This window comes from Bombus impatiens, unplaced genomic scaffold, assembly GCF_000188095.3.
Source record: "Bombus impatiens unplaced genomic scaffold, BIMP_2.2 scf_0543, whole genome shotgun sequence".
Lineage (NCBI taxonomy): Eukaryota > Metazoa > Arthropoda > Insecta > Hymenoptera > Apidae > Bombus > Bombus impatiens.
The window spans coordinates 263,618-284,768 of record NT_176962.1 but is presented as its reverse complement, the minus strand read 5'-3'; the positions used below and the strand labels follow the sequence as shown (position 1 = coordinate 284,768).

The 21,151-nt window shown below is 36.6% G+C and overlaps 2 protein-coding genes across 9 annotated transcripts in view; one reads left to right on the top strand and one right to left on the bottom strand.

The window, feature by feature from the left end:
- The window catches only part of LOC100740873 (fat-like cadherin-related tumor suppressor homolog), a 340,184-nt gene extending 329,254 nt beyond the window's left edge, over nucleotides 1–10,930 (top strand). For 3 of the 8 annotated variants that reach the window (XM_012388221.3, XM_024369173.2, XM_024369171.2), the window contains 8 exons: nucleotides 198–844; nucleotides 1,070–2,467; nucleotides 2,707–2,844; nucleotides 2,940–5,642; nucleotides 5,888–6,221; nucleotides 6,601–6,741; nucleotides 7,063–7,209; nucleotides 7,614–10,930. In XM_012388221.3, coding sequence (XP_012243644.2) covers nucleotides 198–844; nucleotides 1,070–2,467; nucleotides 2,707–2,844; nucleotides 2,940–5,642; nucleotides 5,888–6,221; nucleotides 6,601–6,741; nucleotides 7,063–7,209; nucleotides 7,614–8,164 — 6,059 coding nt within the window. In that variant the 3' untranslated portion in view covers nucleotides 8,165–10,930. Of the gene's footprint in view, nucleotides 1–197; nucleotides 845–1,069; nucleotides 2,468–2,706; nucleotides 2,845–2,939; nucleotides 5,643–5,887; nucleotides 6,222–6,600; nucleotides 6,742–7,062; nucleotides 7,210–7,613 lie in introns of those variants that run through there. The other 5 variants (XM_024369172.2, XM_024369170.2, XM_024369174.2 and 2 more) reach the window with 4 other exon arrangements.
- Nucleotides 10,931–11,165: 235 nt separating this feature from the next.
- Nucleotides 11,166–14,498, bottom strand: LOC100741229 (heat shock protein 75 kDa, mitochondrial). Its single transcript, XM_003491266.4, has 13 exons — nucleotides 14,348–14,498; nucleotides 14,082–14,177; nucleotides 13,939–14,021; nucleotides 13,609–13,836; nucleotides 13,322–13,488; nucleotides 13,105–13,214; nucleotides 12,960–13,033; nucleotides 12,539–12,885; nucleotides 12,302–12,449; nucleotides 12,055–12,182; nucleotides 11,808–11,989; nucleotides 11,439–11,737; nucleotides 11,166–11,358 (listed from the first exon to the last, which is right to left on the bottom strand). Exons 1-13 carry the CDS (start codon nucleotides 14,466–14,468, stop codon nucleotides 11,257–11,259), a joined length of 2,085 nt encoding a protein of 694 aa, XP_003491314.1. The 5' UTR covers nucleotides 14,469–14,498; the 3' UTR covers nucleotides 11,166–11,256.
- Nucleotides 14,499–21,151: the final 6,653 nt, after the last annotated feature.

Genomic DNA, 21,151 nt, shown 5'->3' with positions numbered 1-21,151 from the left:
ATTCTATCGCTCATTTTATTTTCATTGGCGTACTATATGACATTAATCGTTAAAATTATATTTCTTCATTTTTAATATTGTACCGAACATAAGAAATTTTTGTATAATTAAAATTTCTGGTCGAATTATAAAAGAATCGTACCGATAATGATCACAGTGCCGCAACATGTTGGATTATTATCTATCTAATATTTTAGAAAATCAACTATTCGAGCTCTTCATTCGGGCGGAAGACAAGGGCGGGGCGACAACACATCACGCTGACGTTCCCCTCAGCATTTACATAATGGGACCGCAAGATATTCCACCTCTGTTTGAACGAAAAGAAGACAAATTCTTCATATCAGAAGCGTCTCCTATCGGAACACCTATAACAAGGCTAAAAACCGTGACCAACACTACAGTCACATACAGAATAGTTTCTGGAGATGAAGATTCTCCACTTTTTATGATCGATGCTAACGGACAAATTACTTTAGTTAAACCTTTGGATCGAGAGCTGAAGGATAATCATTTGATCGGAGTCCTCGCTGAAACGGACTCGAGTCCTCCATTGACAGCTCTAGCTGAAATTTCGCTGCAGGTGTTGGATGAAAATGATCATGCTCCTAAATTCGAAAGTAATCCTTATGGTATCAGTCTGGCGGAGAATATAGAGGAAGGAACATCAATTTTGAAAATTATCGCGCACGATGAAGATCTGGGTAGCAATGGAGAGGTTCGATATTCCTTTGGCTCGGATATTGGCGAACTGGCAAATGTCTTCACTGTAGATACGTACACCGGGTGGATATCGACACTGGTTCTACTTGATAAGGAAAAGCAACCGGAATATAAGTTTCAAGTACGTTTAATTAAAAATTACAAATTTGTCATAGACAGTTTTTACTATTTTCTATAGAATATTTGATAGCTCAGTTATTTAATAAAAAAAAATAGTCTGAACATAACGAGAATCTCTTTTCCTTTTATAATTTTCAAAGTAAAATTAAAATTAAGATTTCTCAGAATTAAAAGAAAAAGAAAAAAATTTATTATAATACTTAATATACATTTTTGTCGTGTCTAGGTGGTCGCTACCGACAATGGAAATCCAAAGCACTTCGCAAGAACTTCTGTGCACGTAAAGCTGAAGGATTACAACGACAATCCTCCCGCGTTCGTAGACGATCGTTACGAAGCAGCGGTGAACGAAGACGCTCTACCAGGAACGGTCGTGGTCAAGTTAATCACCATGGACAAAGATTCGGACGTAAATACACCCATAGAATTCTACATAACGTCCGGCGATTCGAGATCTCAGTTCCAGATTAGATCAACTGGCGAAGTATACGTGGCAAAGGCTCTGGACCGGGAAACGATCGATCGTTATGAGCTCGAAATAGTCGGCACCGACGGCAAATACGTCTTCAAGACGCGTGTAACGGTGCAAATACTCGACGTGAACGATAATCCACCATATTGCCTCAGGTATCGTTATCGAGAGATCCTGTCTGAGGGATCGCATCCTGGCACGTACGTGCTCACTGTTCTGGCCACTGATTACGACGACGAACCGAATGCCAAGTTGCGCTTCTATTTAACCGGCGACAATAACGACAAATTCTCATTGGACAAAGAGACAGGCGTATTAAAGACGGTCGGTCAACTGGACCGGGAAACTCAAGCGAAATATTCGCTCACAGCGCATGTACAAGATAGAGACAAACCATCTTGGGAATGCTCCTCTCAGCTAGAAATTCTGGTCTCAGATTTGAACGATAACGCACCGAAATTTACTATGCAGACGTATAGCGCTACACTGCCCGAAGACGTCGAGGTCGGTACCTTAGTAACCAAAGTACATGCCACGGACAATGACATCGGCATTAATCGTAAGATCAGATATGAATTCATCGATTCTGCCGATGGTCACTTCCTCGTCGCAGCGGACAGCGGCATCGTTACGCTTGGGAAGCCGTTGGACAGAGAAACGAAGGCCATGTACAATGTAACTATACAGGCAGTTGATCAGGGCACCCCTCAATTGATGAGTGTTACTTCGTTAATTGTCAACGTGCAGGATATTAATGACAATCCACCGGAATTCGCGTCGAAGGTGTATTTCTCAAAAGTTCCTGAGATCTATGCAGTTGGAACGGAAGTAGCTCGAGTTCTTGCAACGTCTAAGGATACTGGAGTCAATGCTGATGTTTACTATTCGATCGTTGGCGGAAATGAACATAAGAAGTTCCAGATAGATGCCCGTAGTGGCGTGATTACTATTGCGGAGCAATTAGATTTCGAACGTGCCAGAGATTATTTCTTGACGATTCAAGCTATAGATGGAGGCATTCCTCCTTTGAGTAATCACGCTACGGTGAATATTACCGTGATCGATAGCAATGACAACGCGCCGATATTCAGCGAAGTTTCATACAGAGCTTCTATACGGGAAGACGCAAAGATTGGAGAAAAAGTTACGCAGGTAAGACTTATATATATACACAGCTTATGTATAAAAAAACAATTGATTAAATAATTGCTTTTATTGTACAGCTTTTACATATAATAAAATAAACGAAAATTTTAGTAAACTTAATATTTTTAGAAATAAATTTTAAAATAAAAAGGAATCGAATAACGAGATGAATTTCGAATAATTTAGATATTGTCTTAACTATACGCTAACTGTAGACTAATTCCATATTATAATGAATGTATCAGGTATTCGCAAACGACTTGGATAGCGAGGAGAACGGGAACGTGTCTTATTACATCGAACGAGGTGACAGGCAGAAGCAATTCTCGATCGATGAGAAAACAGGACAAATTACTGTCGCCGCATCATTGGATCGCGAAGAAGTCAGTATAAATCATACGCACCATTCATTATATATCTTAATGCGGTTGTAAGACATTTCGAATGCAATCTACAACGCGATATTTCATGTTTCCAGATCGGTAATTACGTGTTGGAGGTTCACGCCCGTGACAGCGGCATACCTAGGCTATCCAGCTTCGTGATGGTAAACATCGAGATTCTAGATGCAAATGACAACCCGCCGCTGTTCTCCCTCTCAAATTATACCGCGGTAGTGCAAGAAGACAAGCCCCTTGGCCACACCGTATTACAATTCGTGGTCACAGATGCAGATATTGAACCGAACGCCGCTCCATACACCTTCGACTTCCGTTCCGGGAACGAGGGTGACGCGTTCAGATTAGAACAGGACGGCACACTGCGAACTGCTACCAAATTCAACAACAGGGTCAAAGATAAATACGAGTTGCACATACGCGTCTTTGACAACGGAAGCCCACCTCTCTATTCCGACGCATGGGTCGTGATCAAAGTGATCGAGGAATCCCAGTATCCTCCAGTAATTACGCCTCTAGAGGTAGTTATTAATTCCTACATGGACGAGTATCCTGGTGGGATCATCGGAAGGGTTCACGCAACGGATCAAGATCAATATGACACGCTTTCGTACAGTTTGGTTCCATCGTCTCCTATCCCAAACGACCTCTTCAAAATTGACAAAATTGATGGCACTTTGGTTGCCCTTCCGCGTCTCGATGTTGGCGAATACAGGATAAACGTCAGCGTAACGGATGGAAAATATCATTCGCATTCTATCGTTAAAGTAAATGTTGATTTGGTAACGGAAAAGATGTTGGAGAATTCTGTAATTGTAAGATTCAGAGAAGTCAGTCCGGAAGATTTTATATTAAGTCATCGTAAGGGATTCATTAGAACCGTGCGCAACGCGATGAACTGTAGATTAAAGGATATCGTTATTATCAGCGTCCAACCTTCTACAGACGAAGTGAATCTAATTAAATCTCGCACTATTCGCCAAACCATACACAACGATCTGGACCTCCTATTCGCGGTGAAGAAGAGCTCTACACCTTTGGGATCACCGACCTTTTATGGGTCTGAAAATATACGGGAGGCGTTAAATCAGCGTATCGAAGAACTCGAAGAATCGACGAAATTAGTCGTGGAAGAAATTGTTAGATTTAAATGTAACAAAGAATACTGCGTTTATGGGGATTGCCAAGACAAAATTGTTCTCGACATCACACAAATAACACCTGTAGCTACTGACGTAATGAGTTTCGTGTCCCCGCGACACAGACATAAGATGGAGTGCAGTTGCAAAGAGGGATATGCCGGGAATCATTGCGAGGTAGTCGTCAACGAATGCGCCAGAGATCCTTGTCCACTGTTTAAAGTCTGCATTCCCGATTCTTCGGTTCAAGGATACTCGTGCCAATGCCCTGAAGGTTTCGCCGGGCAAACCTGCGATATTGACATCTCCAAGTGCCATGACGAGTCTTGCTACATTCCACGAAACCCCATATCGTTTAGTGGCAAGAGCTATGCTCGTTATAGGATCGATAAAGCCCTCATCAAACAGACTATCGAGGACCGTCTCAGTTTATCTTTAAGGATCAGAACAGTGCAATTGACCGGAAACTTGATGTATGCAGCTGGTAAGATCGATTATAATATACTAGAAGTCGTGAATGGAGTTGTTCAATACAAGTTCGATCTGGGCAGCGGAGAAGGCTTGGTTCGCGTGAGCAGTGTATACGTGAGCGATGGACAGTGGCACGAAATCCAATTAGAACGAGAAAGCAACAGCGCCAAGTTGACCGTTGATGGAAAGCACGTAGCTCATGGATCTGCACCTGGTATCAACGATATCCTGAATCTTCAATCTGATGATCTTTACTTGGGTGCTGAAGTTAGACAACATCCATCAGTTTTGGGCTTCGAGGATGTTCAACGTGGTTTCATAGGATGTATGGATGATGTCAGAATCGCCAGAGTATCGGTACCGTTACATATGAGTGGCGCTAGCAGTGTCGCTGTCTTAAAACGCTTTGCAAATGTGGAATTCAGCTGCGACGCTGCAACGGTTTTGGTGCCCCCAGGGATCTGTGGTTCGCAGCCCTGTCAGAATGGCGGAACATGTAAAGATTCTGGTGGCGACAACTATGAGTGCCAATGTCACAGCAGATTTGCAGGGCTCGCTTGTGAAATTGATACCGATCCTTGCGCCTCTTCACCCTGTCTCTACGGTGGTCGTTGCAAAATCGTACCAGAGGGAGGTGACTTCACTTGCGAATGTGTTGGACCAAGTCTGAGTGGGAAACGCTGCGAATTCGGAAGATATTGCAGTCCAAACCCGTGCATTCACGGTGGAGTTTGCGAGGAAGGCAATAATGGGCCAATATGCAAATGCCAAGGATTCATGGGAGAACGTTGCGAAACAGACGTTAATGAATGCGACGCCAATCCCTGCACAAATGGAGGAACCTGCGTGAACGAAATAGGGACCTATAGATGTATCTGTCCTCCTAATATGACCGGATTAAACTGTGGAAATCCGGCGTATTCTACACCAATTATATCGAGCCACTTTAAAATCACATGGGAGCAGTTAATGTGGATTGGCTTTGCAGTAATAGTGAACATATTCCTGATCATCATATTCTTCGCCTTCCGACGGATCAGGATGAAACGCACGAGAGCACGGACGAATAACATCAACAATGAGACCAGGAAGCAAATTGTTTTAAATTCAGCGCGACCTCATGAGCACGAGTTCAAACGGAGCTCAAAATTGAGCAACCTGGAAGTGATACAGGTATCGTATCTAAATCAGAGAAATAAATATACTTGTTTGATTTGTCAGCACTTAAGAGAGAAGACCGCATGCTTTTAATCATACCTCGATCGTACGCCAATGATAGACGATTTTTCTTTTTTTATTTTTGTTTTTTTTTCTAATGGCGTTCTTTTTCTTGATTTGCGATCATCAGCCGATATTCCCTCTCCTGCGAGTGATGCGTGCATTGAGTTTAAGGTTTTTCGTGTGATTCTTTTTTGCAGAGAGAACCTCCCCAATGCCCTCCTAGACCCGCTTCCTATACTCCCAGCTCGAACAACGAGCCAGCCGCGTACGGTAACTCGGCAGCGGTGGCACTAAATAATTTAGACACGCTGCGAAGTTATGGCAGCGCCGGTGACGAGCTGGAGAATTTCCCGCCAGATTATTTGAGAAACCTAAATCGCAGCACACCTGTGCCCCCTCCGTCCTTAACCCTCGCTAACCCAGTCGGCGGAAACGCTACAGGCAGCGACACGGATAGCCTTCATAAGCCGAGCTGGCAAGAGCAGATGCAACTAGCTTCCTTCATCACGGACACGACAAAGATAAAAAATGGTGAGTAGTATGCGTCGCTGATTGCCCCGATTCATCGTAGCTTCTTACTTTTGTTTTCGCTTGTCGCATGCATTCGTGGGTGGAATTTATAGCTTGATCCATTGACTCGATCTCTCTTTTACTTATCCTATTCTCTGTGGTTCCTACTTATTTCTATCTCTCCCTCGTTTCTCTCATTTAATCATTTCGTCAGACTTTCTCACCTTCCTTTATCGCCATTTTACGCCTTTGTCACTATCTTACATTCTACTTCTCGTTCTTCTGTCTGTTTCTCTTGATCGTTTCCCTCTTCTTAATACGAATGTCCGGAAACGTATGCTGACTTGGGCGTGTAGCGAATCGAATTAACATTGGTGTATCGTATTGTGTGCGCTAACAGACCTGAAACGAGCGAGCCCAGTGGTACCGGAGCTGACCACTGGAGGACTTCTACTAAATCCTTCTCGACGCGTGCCTCATGGAGGTGGGACCTCCGTTGCCTCCATGACGTCCATCGAGGATGATCCTCGTATAGTCGGTGGTAAGTCGAGATAGTAATGCCTGAAAGAACAGCCGAATACCTAAGGATACACATTTTGATATTTGGGTCGCTTCGCTTGTCGCTATCTCTTCTCTATCGGCTAGATTCTAATTTTTTTTTTTTTTTTTTTTTACCCTTTATATAATACCAGGCAGACACTCCGCTTCCTTCTCTCTCTCTCTCTCTCTCTCTCTTTCTCTCTCTTACTCTCACTCTCTCACTTTCTTCTTTTCTCTCTTTCTCACTTTAGACTCCGTATCGCGACGTCAGATCGTCGCATGTAGCGTGTCGGAGTACAGTTGTTGTCTGCAATGCTTTTAGGGTATCACTGGGATTGTTCAGACTGGGTCAGGCCAAGCCAAAACCCCTTGCCTAATATCACGGAGGTGCCTGGAAGCGAAGTACCAGACTCGTCCAGCTTCCACAGCAATGAGAGTAACGAATCAAACACTCATCAGTTACCGTCAGGTGAGTACGCGACTGCATGTTTCGCAGTACAATTGCTTCCACTCGCGGCTAGTTGGAACAGTTTTAGTTCATTATGTCTGTAGACATATTATATGTAAGATAATTTTAGGCGAGGCTATCGAATCTTTTGTTTCCTTTAAACGATTTGTCGTCTTAAATGGATAGTAGCTGCAGAAAGGGATGCATGTGACATAGCACTAAGGTAGACTTGGTGGTTTGCCTTTTTAACCTTCGATTGGTAGGGTGTAATATTTGTAATAAATCTTTATAATATCCAATGAAATTGATCTGCGACGTCAACTGTCCCCCCCCCCCTTTTTTCTCAGAGTGCTGCATAGTATTTAATTTAATTGTCAATTATAAATGAATCGCGTTATTAAAATAACGAAATGTATTCGTTTTAGTGCACGGCTCTGTAGATCCAGCGAGGGACATCGAGACGTTGAACGAAGATCAAGAATCAGAGTACGTCGGGGACTCGGAATGCGGGACTGAATTTTCTGAGCAGTATCAGTGCGCGGAAACGCAACGTTTAAATCCCTTGGATAGCGGCGGCGAGGGAGAATACAAATATAAAGGTTCCGAAAGTTATCTCCGTCATCCAAACTCTTATCTACCGCATTACAACATCCACACGGACACGGAGAACGAAACAAATCCTTTGAATGGACGTCTTAGTACTTTAGAATCCGACGAGGAGGAAGACGATGTAGTGCCTTATGGTTTCCCAAGCACCCGACGCAACCGATGCCACAAGGGAGACGAGGTCGACGAAATCGGTTCGGTAATCACCACGCTCGAAGAGAGAAATTCATTATTGGGCGGTGCAACCAGCAACAGCGACTTATCAACCAACTTATGCGAAATTGACGATTCCGAATACGAGATCGCCGATCAAAAGAGCAATGGCCGCTTGTGGTTGTCGGGGAATGGTATCACGCAGACCTCGGTGTGACAAACAGTGGTGCCACGACTTGAGAACAGACTGAACGTGATCGTGTTTTTCTGTGCTTCTTGAACAAAGACAGTGCGAATGTTATGTGAATATACGACGAAAAAATATTGTACATACGTATTATCGAATCAGAGGTAGAGAGAAAGATAGAAGGTCTGTACAGAGGCAGCTATGAATATAAGGAAATTGATGAATACGAGCTAATTAAAGAACGGTATGGAAATAATCACATACTGAGCCAACGGTGTGCACCGTTCGCACATCGTACCTCAAATCTCCTATGTAGGTAGAGCTTAGGTACTTTAACGTACTTAATTCAGCGATCCTCGAAACAATTCTATTGAGCCGCAAGTATGAAAATGAACGTACATGTATCTGGGAACAATTCTTGTTTTCATACGACACTTACGTTATATATTTCATGGTAATTAAAATAGGGCCATTCAACGAATTGGTAAGGAAGTTGGTTACAAAACATTGCATATTCTATCGAAGACGCATTCATTTTATAGACAAGTTACATTCTAACGATTTTGCGATATATGGACCATTAGGAGTTTCGTTTAACGGTAAAACATCTTTTCAATTCTACCAGAGGGGATGAGGTTTAGTAAAAAAAATATATAATATACATATGTATATGTATACAATATGAAAAATATATGTATACATATATATCGTGACAACTATACGCAACTATTACGAGTAAGAAATTATCTTGATTAAGGATAAAATTTGTTACTTGAGAGAAGTAAATTTAATCACGACCGCGTTGTCAGACCAATGACTATTATTTAATGACCTATCGTTTAAATTTAAAACTTATCCACAACTATAATTCCACTGCAAAAAAAATACATAGGTACATTTATGTATTTTTACTATTTGCTAACCGACTTTATTTTGGTTACATACGAAATAAACAGAAGGACTACTTAATAATATAGATATAAGTACAGCATAGTCTAGTGAGTAAATGAATTGACTCTAGTGAAAAAAACAGTGCTCTGCTTCTAGGGCGAATATATGTGCATGTCTGCTGGCGTTTACTGCAGCAAAGCACAATAGTTAAAGAGATATGAAATATTTTTACTGTGATGATAATAATGTTTATACAATGATCAAATACTATGACTTGTATGATAATGATTGTAATATTAACTATCCAACGTTTTTTAAAAGAAAAGAAATTAAAAAATCGCGGAAGATAGTATTCCATTTCCGCGCGTACGTATTGCTAAGTCAATGTTCTATTCGTTTAACTGCATCTATTTTATTTTCCCTCTCTTCTTTTCTCATTTCTTATTTCGAACTTTTCCTTCCATTAGTCACCATCGGTTCAACAGACATAACTGCATATATGGTGCTACTACTTACATCACGCTTTAACATTTTTATCTACTCGATAAGACTGCTCAGCAATGTGAATCGTACGCAATTCATCGACACTCTTATCATGAATTACATAGTTCTCACGCTGTTATTTTTCATCATGAAAATCTGTCCAAGTAACGATAATGAAACATTTTTTGAACTGCCAACTTAATAATAAATGCCGTACGAACAAAGGTATTTCCCTTGATTAATTTGTGTAGTTAAGCGTGACACACAAAGGGTCAAGAAACTGTTATTTCTGTGCCTAATATCTTTTAAATACCGTGTACTTCCATGCAAGATAAGTTTTCTTTCCGTTGGACAAATATTTTAGCGGCAGCTTAATTGGGAGAGGTGTACACGTTCTTTTTATACATGTAGAATTCTACTGGCAAATTTATTGTTTATGTTCCTGTTCTGTAAAGAATGCTAGCCATCTTATTCTACATTTAGTGGGATAAATCAGTAAACCACGTTAATAATAATGTGAAACAGGGTGACATATTCTTTTTTTGTTTTGACCAAGAGGAAGAGAAAATTGTCTTCTTCTTATATAAGTTTGAAACAGCTGTGCCTCTCCTTTCTGAAATTTCAATGCAATTACTTACACGGATACAATTGAACATAGACAATTTATTCTATATTAGAATGAAATATATAAGAATACTGTACAGTTTTAACTTAACAAATTGTATCAGAATCAACATCAACACGCAATGAAAATTTCAGTTTGCGTCGAAGCACAGCGAGGTTCGTAACTGTTAAGATTAGTTTTATATTTTACGGATTAACAATGAAAACATATTGGTTAAAGACTGTAAACTGATGCGGATGAAAAGAGATCATCCATTTATAAATATTGTACCAATCAGTTTGTAATCATGTGGACGTTACAAAACATTTGGTTGTAAAGATAAAAATAAGGGAGCGCAATATTTTATAGAAGTTCTGACCGATTAGCGATATTAAGGTTTGGACGAAACGTTTTCGTAAAGTAGGATTTAATAATTTCGCACTATTAATGGTTTAAGCAATCGGAATTGATCGAAACGAATAATTTCATTTGTGTGCGTTTACTTTTTTTATTTTTCAAACTACTTATTATGGATCTTTATACTTGACTATAATTTATAAAATAATAAATAGTTCCAGTTATTTCTTATTTTATTGTAACTTGCCATAATTATACGACAATGAAGAATGTAGGAAATTAAACACGAAAAAGATGTGGGTACAACTTCCAAATTCACCGCAACTTAGCCCTGCTAATAGGATACATATCGATATCATGAAATCCTTCAAACAATGAGGAACTTGACTTGTTATAATTAGAAGGCTATAATTAATTTGTACAAGATCAACCTATTGTAATAAATAATACAATCTTGCCTACGTTTTCTGTTATTATATTAGTTCCAAAACCATTACCACACGAAGTATAAAAGTATAGATTACCGATCTCAAATGATTCCTTTCCATGTCTCAGTTTATTAATTAAGCTGAATGGAACAATGAATATACTAAAATACATAAAATAATTTATTCTACGAAAATGATAAATATAAATGATAATACAATGAATCTTTTTCCTTTCTGCAAAATAAATTTTAATCGTAGAAAATTATACAATGGCCCATTAATTGTTTTATTTGAAATATTCATATATAGAACATATTGGTAATTTATTAAACAGTATTTTTGCAAATATTCTATGTAAATTAATGTTTCTCTAATGCTGCAGTCAGCAATTTATTCAGAGACATTAATAATATACGTGGGTTATTGATTAAACCAGCTTCTACCATACTGTTCGTGAATAACTGGAACAGATTAAGAAGAGATTTAGAACACATAAAATCCAAGGCTATCAAAAATAATATAATAGATCATAACATAATACCTGTTGTATAAGAAGATCTGCTAATTCTGTATTGGTGTTCATTAATTCACAAAGCTTTTTAATGAGGAAATGATTAGGATTTATTTCCAAACATGGCTGAAGCATGGAGTAAAACATTTCATCTCCTAATTGACGTGTTTGTATGCGGGTAAGGTGTCTTGCATTTGCCATCTGTGGAACTGTAACAACACACGGATGTGACTCAAGTCGAGTCGTTGTTTTAATGTCATGAGCCTTTCCGGACAAAACTTTCTTCATGTATGTTATAAGATTGTCCATTTCACCTTTATTAATAATACCTAAACAAGAAGAAATATTAAAATAGAACAATTTATACAAATTCGAAAGTCATTCAGACATATCACGTACCAGGAGTATCAGATTTTGAATCTGTTTCACATAACTCTTCTTCAATAGAAGTCAACTGATGAAAGTTAAACTCTTTTAAGTGTAAGAAAATCACATCGTCATACGCTTCATAGCAAAATATTACTTCAATATTCCGTTTCTTTAGAGATTCGTAATATGGTGATTGTTCAGCTAAGCTTCGGCTAAAATTAAGAAGTAAATACAAATACTGCCATAATAATATAGTAGGGAAAAGTAATTAACTTACTTTGGTGCTAATAGGTAATAGATCTTATTTTGATTAGAAGGCATTCGTTTGCAGTAATCTTCTAGACTTATTAATACCTCCGGTGGCATTGCAGACGATTGGAATCGTAAAAGTTTAGCGATGTTTTCCTAATAAACAATAACACAAGAACTAAACAAAGATATATATAATAAAAACTATTACAGAAGCGATGAAAATAATATCTACATGTATTAATAAAAAAGATATATATATATATATATATTACCTTTTCTATTTGAATATCAGTGCTTACAATACCTTCTTTTAAAAAGATATTGTAATCTTTATAAAATTTGTCGTAATCTTCAGTATATTTCTGAGATTTTTCATTCAAAAATTTTAAGACTCGCGTGGTTAGAACATTACGCAATTTCCTACATTAGAAATTAAAATAAATAAATCAAATTAAAATGATTACAACCATTCATATAACATTACATATTTTAATCAACTTTTGTCTTACCCAATTAAAGCACTATTCTGCAATAATTCACGACTTAAATTAAGAGGAATATCTTCAGAATCAATTACTCCTTTGATGAAACGCATCCACTTTGGCAAAATATTTTCGATCTTATTTTTAATTAAAACTTTACGGCTATATAACGAAACCCCACTTGTTTCACTTTTCGTGAAATCATAAAATGGTGGTTTTTGTTCTGGGAAATATAATAACGCCCTTATATTAAGTGGAACGTCGGTCGAGTAATGTAATATGAATCGCGGAGAATCGAAACAGTTCCCAATAAACCTATAGAACTCATTATGTTGTAATGGTGTAATATCTTTTGGATCAAGCATCCACAATGGCTAAAAAAGATACATATAGCTACACAATTCAATATAAAATATCCTGGGAAATGTAAGCATTTCTTCTATCATACCTGCAGGGTATTAACTCTTCTGCCATTAACATAAATAGGACTACTGATAAAGTTGCTGTACTTCATGATGAGATCTGTGAAATATTAATAGATTAATCAATAATCTAAAAATAAATAATCGCATGAAAATGTTTAAACTACATACTATTAATTGTGTTCTCATCGCTATAATGCCGGCACTTGAGATTCAAGTGTATAACAATTTTAGTTCCTGGTTGAACTCCCTCAGCCTTTGAGATTTTAAATGTATCAGAACTGAATAATAATTTATATTTTAATAATATATACATATACCTTACTATATTTCATAAAAGTAAAAATTTCTAATTATTAAATTAATTATTAAAAAGCACTCTTTTTACCCATCAGAAGTCCAGCAAAAGCCTTCAGCATCTGGTGCATATGATTTTGTAAACACTTCTACTTTATTAGCAACCATAAAGACACTATAGAAGCCAACTCCAAATTGCCCAATAATTTGTGACATATCACCGACATCTTGTTCCTCTTTTAATTTTTTTAAAAAAGCCTATGTTAAAGAAAAATTTACATGATAAAATAAAAAGTTTCTGTGTAATATGGCTAAAATTGTAAAATATATGTAGTATATAATTAATTCATTTTAATTGGTATTGTTAATTATACTTACTCTAGAACCAGACCTAGCTATAGTTCCTAGATTTGATACCACTTCTTCATGAGTCATACCAATTCCTGTATCCTGAATTATAAGTGTTCTATTTTGTTTATCAGTACCAATATGAATTTCCAAATTTCTGTCACCAATAATATCTGCAGCTTTAGAATCACTTAAGCGCATATATCTTAATTTTTCAAGTGCATCACTTGCATTAGAAATTAATTCACGTAGAAATACCTTTAGATCAAAGTAAAAGAGGAAAACATTTTTTGATTAAATGTTTATTTCCTAAAAATTAAGTAACATTAAGATAATAGCATAAGATAAGGGCAATGTTACTTCTTTATTTGAATACAAGGACTTTGCAACAATTTGTAAAAGCATCCGTGTTTCTGATCGGAATTCATGTTTGACTCCTTTCTCTAAAAAAATTAAAAGATGTTATATAAAAGATATATTTTGAATATTACACGTGCAAATACCTGTAGGTTTTTCTATATTTTTTATAATATTATGAGTTTCTGTGGTTTGTGTCGCTGCCTGAGAAGAATAGCTTTGTGCCAGAGTGCCAACTACACCTATACATTAAAAAATCAATTATTTTGTGTATACAGAAGGTAATTATATAAATATTATATTAAATTCATCTTATAGGATTAAGGAAAACATGTTCACATAACCTTAAAATGTACGTAATTAAAAAAATAATATAGAAATGAAAATTATATGACGTCAAAAATATACAAACCTGAAAACCGCTGACATTGTTTTCCTAAAATTCGTCTTCCACAGCTCAGACTTAACGGTCTTGTAAGGTTCTTTCCGAATTTAATTGCGAGCCTCAATCTATGAACGGTAGACATAGCCATGCTTTCGAAATAACTAAAACGCCACTAACATTGACGTCGCACGGAATTGGTCCAAAGGAATTGGCGATTCGAAAACGGGCGGTAAAACGCTGCATGGCACCACGAGCACATACATATAAGATTTTGGTCATCATTTTCACACGAGAATTGTTTTGCTCCATCGGTTGAGTAACAGAATTAAATTATTGTAAAATGATACAATTACACAAATTATTACACATAAGTTGTAAAATTGTACAATTATTGTAAGCTTACCAATAAACAAAACGTTTAATTATATAAAATCCTTCCAACATCCATAATCCTTAAATCCTGTCCAATTCCTAGTAGTTTAAGGAATAAATTATTAAAAAATGATCAAGAAGTTCGAGAAAATTGATAAGTATTGTTAAGTATTAAGAGAGTATTAGTAGAGTATTCAATTAAGAGTCATAAGAAGTATTAGAAATCTTCCAAAATTCCAGAAAATGACACCATTTTCTAAGAAAATCCAAAAGCTGAAATTTGGCGTCAGCCAAAATAGCGATTTTGTATCAATAGAAAATAATAGTATAGGAGATGGTGCGACCTCGGCCATTGTTGGAAATAACATCATATTCCAAAAATTTCTCAAAACCGAAATTTTCAACTGATTGAAAAATTTTTCAGCCGACTTGCGATTTTGTATCAGGAAATCATCATAACATAGAAGATGGCACTATTTCGTTAAATGTTAGGATTTGATGTCATTTCTCAGAATTTTTGAAAACTATTCCTTTTTAAATTTCGCGTGTTTTTAAATATTTTTTGAGTTCACCTTTTGATTTTCTATGGAACTGTATATACTATTATACTATTATAAAAAGATGATCATACAGAAGCTGGCACATTCTATTATAAAGTAAAGTAAGATATTCTATTTATTTTGTAATGTGATTTTTTAATTGAAATATTACAATATGAATTTCATTAGAATGCAAATTACTAAATGTAAAAATAAATAATCATGATTAGACTGTAGATTTTGATATGCAGTCGTATTTTTGAGAACATTTGTAAGTAAAGTAGTAAAAAAGCAAAATCTCGATAGAAAATTGGCTTGGAAAATATCAAGTACTAGGTCAGATGACTCATTTCTGTTCTGTTGATCTCTGAAATTGTCTCTTATGCAAAATCTTTATGACTGTAGCGGCACAAGAGTTAGAATTTGTTTTAAACCATGTTGTTGTTTTGCTTCGGAGTATCAAGACCGTTAGATCACAGGTATTGTAAGGAGTTACGAACTCCGGGCAAAACAATGGCGCCGCTACATGTAACCGTAAAGCAAGACGAATTTGTATCTCTTGATCTTCTTCTGACGATTATAAATGATTATAAATAAACAAACGTGATCGCAAGCGATTTAGTATAGACTGTGACTAAACGACTGTATAGATATCGTTTCGCGACAAGATCTGTTTTAAATACAATAACGAGTACACATATTGATACTCTAGATTATTCGATCCCCTACATGACATTGAAGCAAAAGCTAACTTTTTGCATTACGTATTCGAACTGTTTAGTAATTGAATTTAAAAACTTTGGTTTTCGTTCCAGTTCTAAAAAAATTACTTAAATACTAGGATAGGAAGTAAAGTGGGATGACATTGAAGTAAATTAAACACAGGTTATGGCATATAAATTTGTTTATTATTATTATCTGTATAATATATTTGAAACAATATCATTCTACAACATTGCATAAAAATATACAAAGACATGACAAAATGTCTTGACTCTCGTTTGATAAAACATGTTTATGAATAATTTGATCAGCGTTGCACCGCTATCAGATTTAACTAAATTCATTCATTTAATAGGTCACTTTCGAATTACATTATATTAAACCGCTATTTATTTTTTTCCTTTTTTTCTTTTTCTTTCTCTTAATGTCCTCACTTAAAGGATTCGTCGACGAATCTAGGGCAAAAACAAATAACCTTCCGTGTTTTATATAGAACTGCCGTTCGCACGTAACATACGATGAAACAAAATAAAAATTAGAGTTCACGACTTTTAAGTGGGCATATTACTCATTTGATAAACACTTATAAAATAACTCGATATAAACGGGACCTATAGCGATATAAACGATTATTTATCCTGTTTATGTTCTTTCTTATGCAATGAAAGAATGTATGGCCCAATAAAAAAAAGGAACGTTCATTCTCTGATCACGCGTCTATTTATCGTGTGCTTAAAGCCAAGAGAAGTCTAAGTGATCCGAGATAAATCGAAACGGAGGAAAGAATTCAAAAACCGCGCGTTCATTATCTTTTAGAATGTGCGCGTCGTATTAGAAGTGTAACGAAATTTACTAGAACCGGAAACGAAGCGCAACCGTAGACGAAGAATTCGCTTCGAGTGCGTCATAAACATGTTTAGAGAGTACATAGGCCAGAAATAAAAGTAAAAGGAAGGAAGGAACGGACGAATGAACGAAAAAAAGGAAATAATTAAAAGTCGATAAAAAGAAAACACGAGAGATGAAGAAGTAGAATCGGTGTCTTGAATGTATGAACGAAAACGGTGATCCTTTTCCCACTGTGGCCTTTGATGAAAATTGAAATCGGCTCAGATTTAGCAACACTCTCATCCGAACATAATTATCTTGCTTTTGAGATCATTGGCCGAAGGATAACAATGGTAATTATAATATTAATAATGATAATAGTAATAAGTAATAATAATAATTAATAATAATAATAAAATAATAATATGACAATAATAATATGATAATAATAATAGTTACTTAGAAATAATAATAATAATAGTAATAAAAATAACTATCCGTAAACTATCCTTTACCAAGGGAGATATTACCCATTAGCTTATGTACATAATCTGTGTATATGATTTCTCATTTCTCTTCCTCCGTTCTCCGTCTTAAATTACGAATTATTACAATAATTCACTATCGAATTCGCTTCGATCAGCAACATAAATAACTATAACGCAACACTGTCTTCTTCCTTTCATCTTTTTTCTCTGTTTTGTTCGTTTATTTACAGGCATTGTTTCCCTCGCGTCTCCATCCAATCAACGCGTGTCCACTCACTCTCTATTTCTAACTCTTCCTTTATCTCTTACTGTTTCACTCTTTTTTTTCCTCGTTTGTTTCACTACTGTTTTATTGCTACCTCGTCTCGTCTCTCTCTGTCTTTCTCTCTCTCGGTAAACCGATCTGCTTTCACGTGTTCGCGAACGGAAAGAAACGGCGAAGCGTAAATTTCACGGCACGGATCATCGAAAACTATATCGGCGAACACTCGCGAAGAATCTGCTTCATTCGAGTCCCCGGGATGATCGCTTGCTGCGCCCTCTTTTTGACTAAAACTTCCGCGCGACGAACAATTGCGCCCTCTATACGTACGCGCATCTAGTTATCGTTACAGCATTAACAATATAATATATCACAATCTCGTTAAGAACAATAGCATGAAGAAAGAGTATTGAATCTGCGTCGATTGATCTGCGGCGAAAGCGCTAGCACGTTCATCCCGTTTCGCGTGTGATTCTTCTTTACCCTTCCTATCGTATTATTTTCCTTAATTCACAATTGTAATTAAAGAATTTAGAATTTTAATCAACAAAATTTTAATCAACATCGATATTATTCGCTTCTTGCTCTACATTATCTTTCTTCCGTTTTTTTTTTTTTTTTTTCTTCTAGTTATATATCGATTCATCCTATCCATTCATAAAATAGTGACTTTCAATAATTAATTTTTTAAATTTTCTCAATCATTAATTATTTCGTTTCGTTTTATTTCGCAAGATTGTCACTGTGCACGCCCGTTACGTACCGTCACGGACCGTATCCTATGACCTGTTCGAAGCGATTTCTCGCCGAGAAGGGAGAGAAACGGCTTTCGTTTGCATTCTCGATCCCCTCTCGCGCGCAATTCGGTCGAAGAAGAAAACATCAAGACTCTGTGGCGCGGCGGTGTTCGCCGATTATCCGTCAGCCGCAAAAATTACAGTCACGTGCTTCGCTCGCTTTCTCTTTGTCTCTACCTACCTCCCACCAACCGCATACTGACTTACTACACGCTATTTACAATATACGACGAAGGAAAAAAGAAACCGATACGTCGCTATGCTTCTGTCGCCGTGATTTTGAGTCGTCGTCGTAGTCATCGTTGTTGGTCAAATATTATTTTATCGCATTTATCGAAACCTCCTCGAGTATTATAAATACTGATCCCTCAAGCATTATTCTGAATTGTATTCATTTACCGCGAGATATATATATATAATCAATTGGTTCATTCGAAGGAATTGTCGAGAAAAAGATATATATATATATATATATATATATATATATGCGTGTGTGTGTGTATATATAGCTATATACTATATGTATAATTATTATATTCTCAATTGAGTCACCCTCTGCTTTTTCTCGCCTCTTCCTCTCGTTGAATCGATTTCGTTGTTGCAAAAAACAGTCTCTTCGAATTGAAAATTCGCTATAGTTCAATAACCTCGACAAACTGAGAGTTTTAATAATTAATTCAGTATTCACGTTTAAACTTGAATATAGTTCCTAATATAAGAAATAGGAACACGTAAAACCGATCGTTCATTAAAACGCAAATTGAAATAAAATTTTCGAGGATATACGGGTGTTCGTCGTAGAGACTGTCTTTGGAAAAAACGAAATTTCCTGGATGACGGTACATGAGTAAGGTTTATGAAAAGGAGGTTTCGATGTTTGCGACAACCTCGACGACTGTTTTTCGTATTCTTGTAAAGAGAGGATCAGTAGAAAATCATCTAGTCGACGCTCTACACAAAAGGCAAGCGAGTATAAAATAAACTGGATACAAGAACCACGAGTTGGTTTTATATAACCTTGAAATATAGGTATACCGTCCAATTTTTCACATTTTTATACTTCATTTTTTTTTTCTTTTTTTGTTCTTTCGCAATAGAGTGAAATTATATGTGTGTGTTTTTATTGTTACTGTTTCTTCTGTGTCAAGAACAAGAACTTAGAAAATATCTCGATACTTTTACTCTCGCTGACTTTTACGACGAAGGATGATCAACGTTTCAGATCTGTCGCCGTTTTAGGGAAAAAACGACTGTGAGTTAACAAACACGTTCCTTCTAGTCAAAATATTTACCGTTACGTTGGAAATTAAAAAATCATATCTTCTTGTCTGTTTCAACAGATAATTCGCGAGATATTTCCGGAAGTTTGTTTTGCTCTACTGTACTTGGACTCGAGATTTTTACGCGACTCAAACGTCTTCAGTGTTTACGTAATTTGTAGTTGCTAGAATGTGCAACTTCGAAACGAGAATTTGTCCTAATCCAGAATAGTTACGTGAACTCTGCCTTTCTCTATCGCAAAGGTCAGTTAATTGATAGTTTCACCACAGATTTTTCATGAGCCATTCGGTGTTGTGTATATAGTGGAGCGTTGCGTGCTCTGTCGATGTCGACCAGTGGATCGTCATTGCACTTACATGTTCTATCAATGAAATTTGCAAACTATTACAAACCGAATATATTATTCTATTTCATTTTTGTCGTTTATCTTTAGTAATACTTATTTCTTACTTTCATCTCAAATAGTCGTAACCTACTGGAAATGGAAGTAAAGGAAAGTAAGATTGCCCTAACAAATTCACTTTCTTATATCGTTCATTATATACAACATCTAATGAACTAATTCTCAAAATCACGGACTTTGGTGAAAAACGATTGGCCCACTCGAATTTGTATGAAAGAAAAGACTTATTAATCACAGTATAGCTTGCACAATATGCATATTGGTATATAGGACGACACTTAACCAAGGATATAGTTATCAATACGATCAGATTATAAATCAATGCCTTTTTCACCTTGGCATACTTATATAGAATTGCGAATCTAAGATCGACGACTTTATTCAAATACTAATACTATTTGGGTTTTAAATAATATTTAATAATTACAAAAGCTTGGATACACTTTGGTTGACAAATCTTAATGAGATTCTAAATAGATTGATGGTTCTCGAGTGAATTTCAAAATACTAAATCTCGATAGATAGAATGACACAATTAATTCTCCAAAAATCAATTTCGGAATCTATCTAAAACAAAATTTAATAAACGAATGCAAAACAAAACTTCGAATTAACAGGATACTCTAATAAAACAGAAACTAAGAATACGATTCTATTATGACACGATTTACATGAACGTAATTCTACGAACAACCCAAATCGATCAACGAAACATGATACAAAAACAAATTACTATGAATCTTTTACATCCATATGATCCTCCGTGACCTAAAACTCAACTGAATCTATTGGAGTTATTGCTCACAAGAATCATAATCCGATGCCACAGAAATATTTCTCCATCACCATAGACATCTGCTCTATCCGAGGGTAATTCTCCCGTAAAACCGTAAGAGTCCGTTTAGAGCTCTACCCTTATGCCACGATAGTAATTTCACGAGGAGCCAAGGCCGGCGAATTGACATTTTCGGGTTGGCTTCCCTCCTCTTTCCTTTTCTCTCTCCTCTTGTAATCCTTATCCCTCATCGCTGCTCCTACACTCGCTCCTATTTTCAGTCTGGTCTCTCCCTAACCGTGATATTGATCCTCCGCCCCTTTCCGCCCCCGCGTTCGTCGCGACCGTACGCGTTAGGCCGCC

What these genes read in the sequence shown, in the direction of transcription:
- LOC100741229 (XM_003491266.4), bottom strand. Translation starts at nt 14,468, where the DNA reads ATGGCTATGTCTACCGTTCATAGATTGAGGCTCGCAATTAAATTCGGA. An exon ending in CTGATATTCAAATAGAAAAG is followed by an intron (nt 12,183 to 12,301) that starts GTAATATATATA and finishes ATTGTTTATTAG; the next exon opens with GAAAACATCGCTAAACTTTT. An exon ending in CAGATCTTCTTATACAACAG is followed by an intron (nt 11,359 to 11,438) that starts GTATTATGTTAT and finishes AATCTGTTCCAG; the next exon opens with TTATTCACGAACAGTATGGT.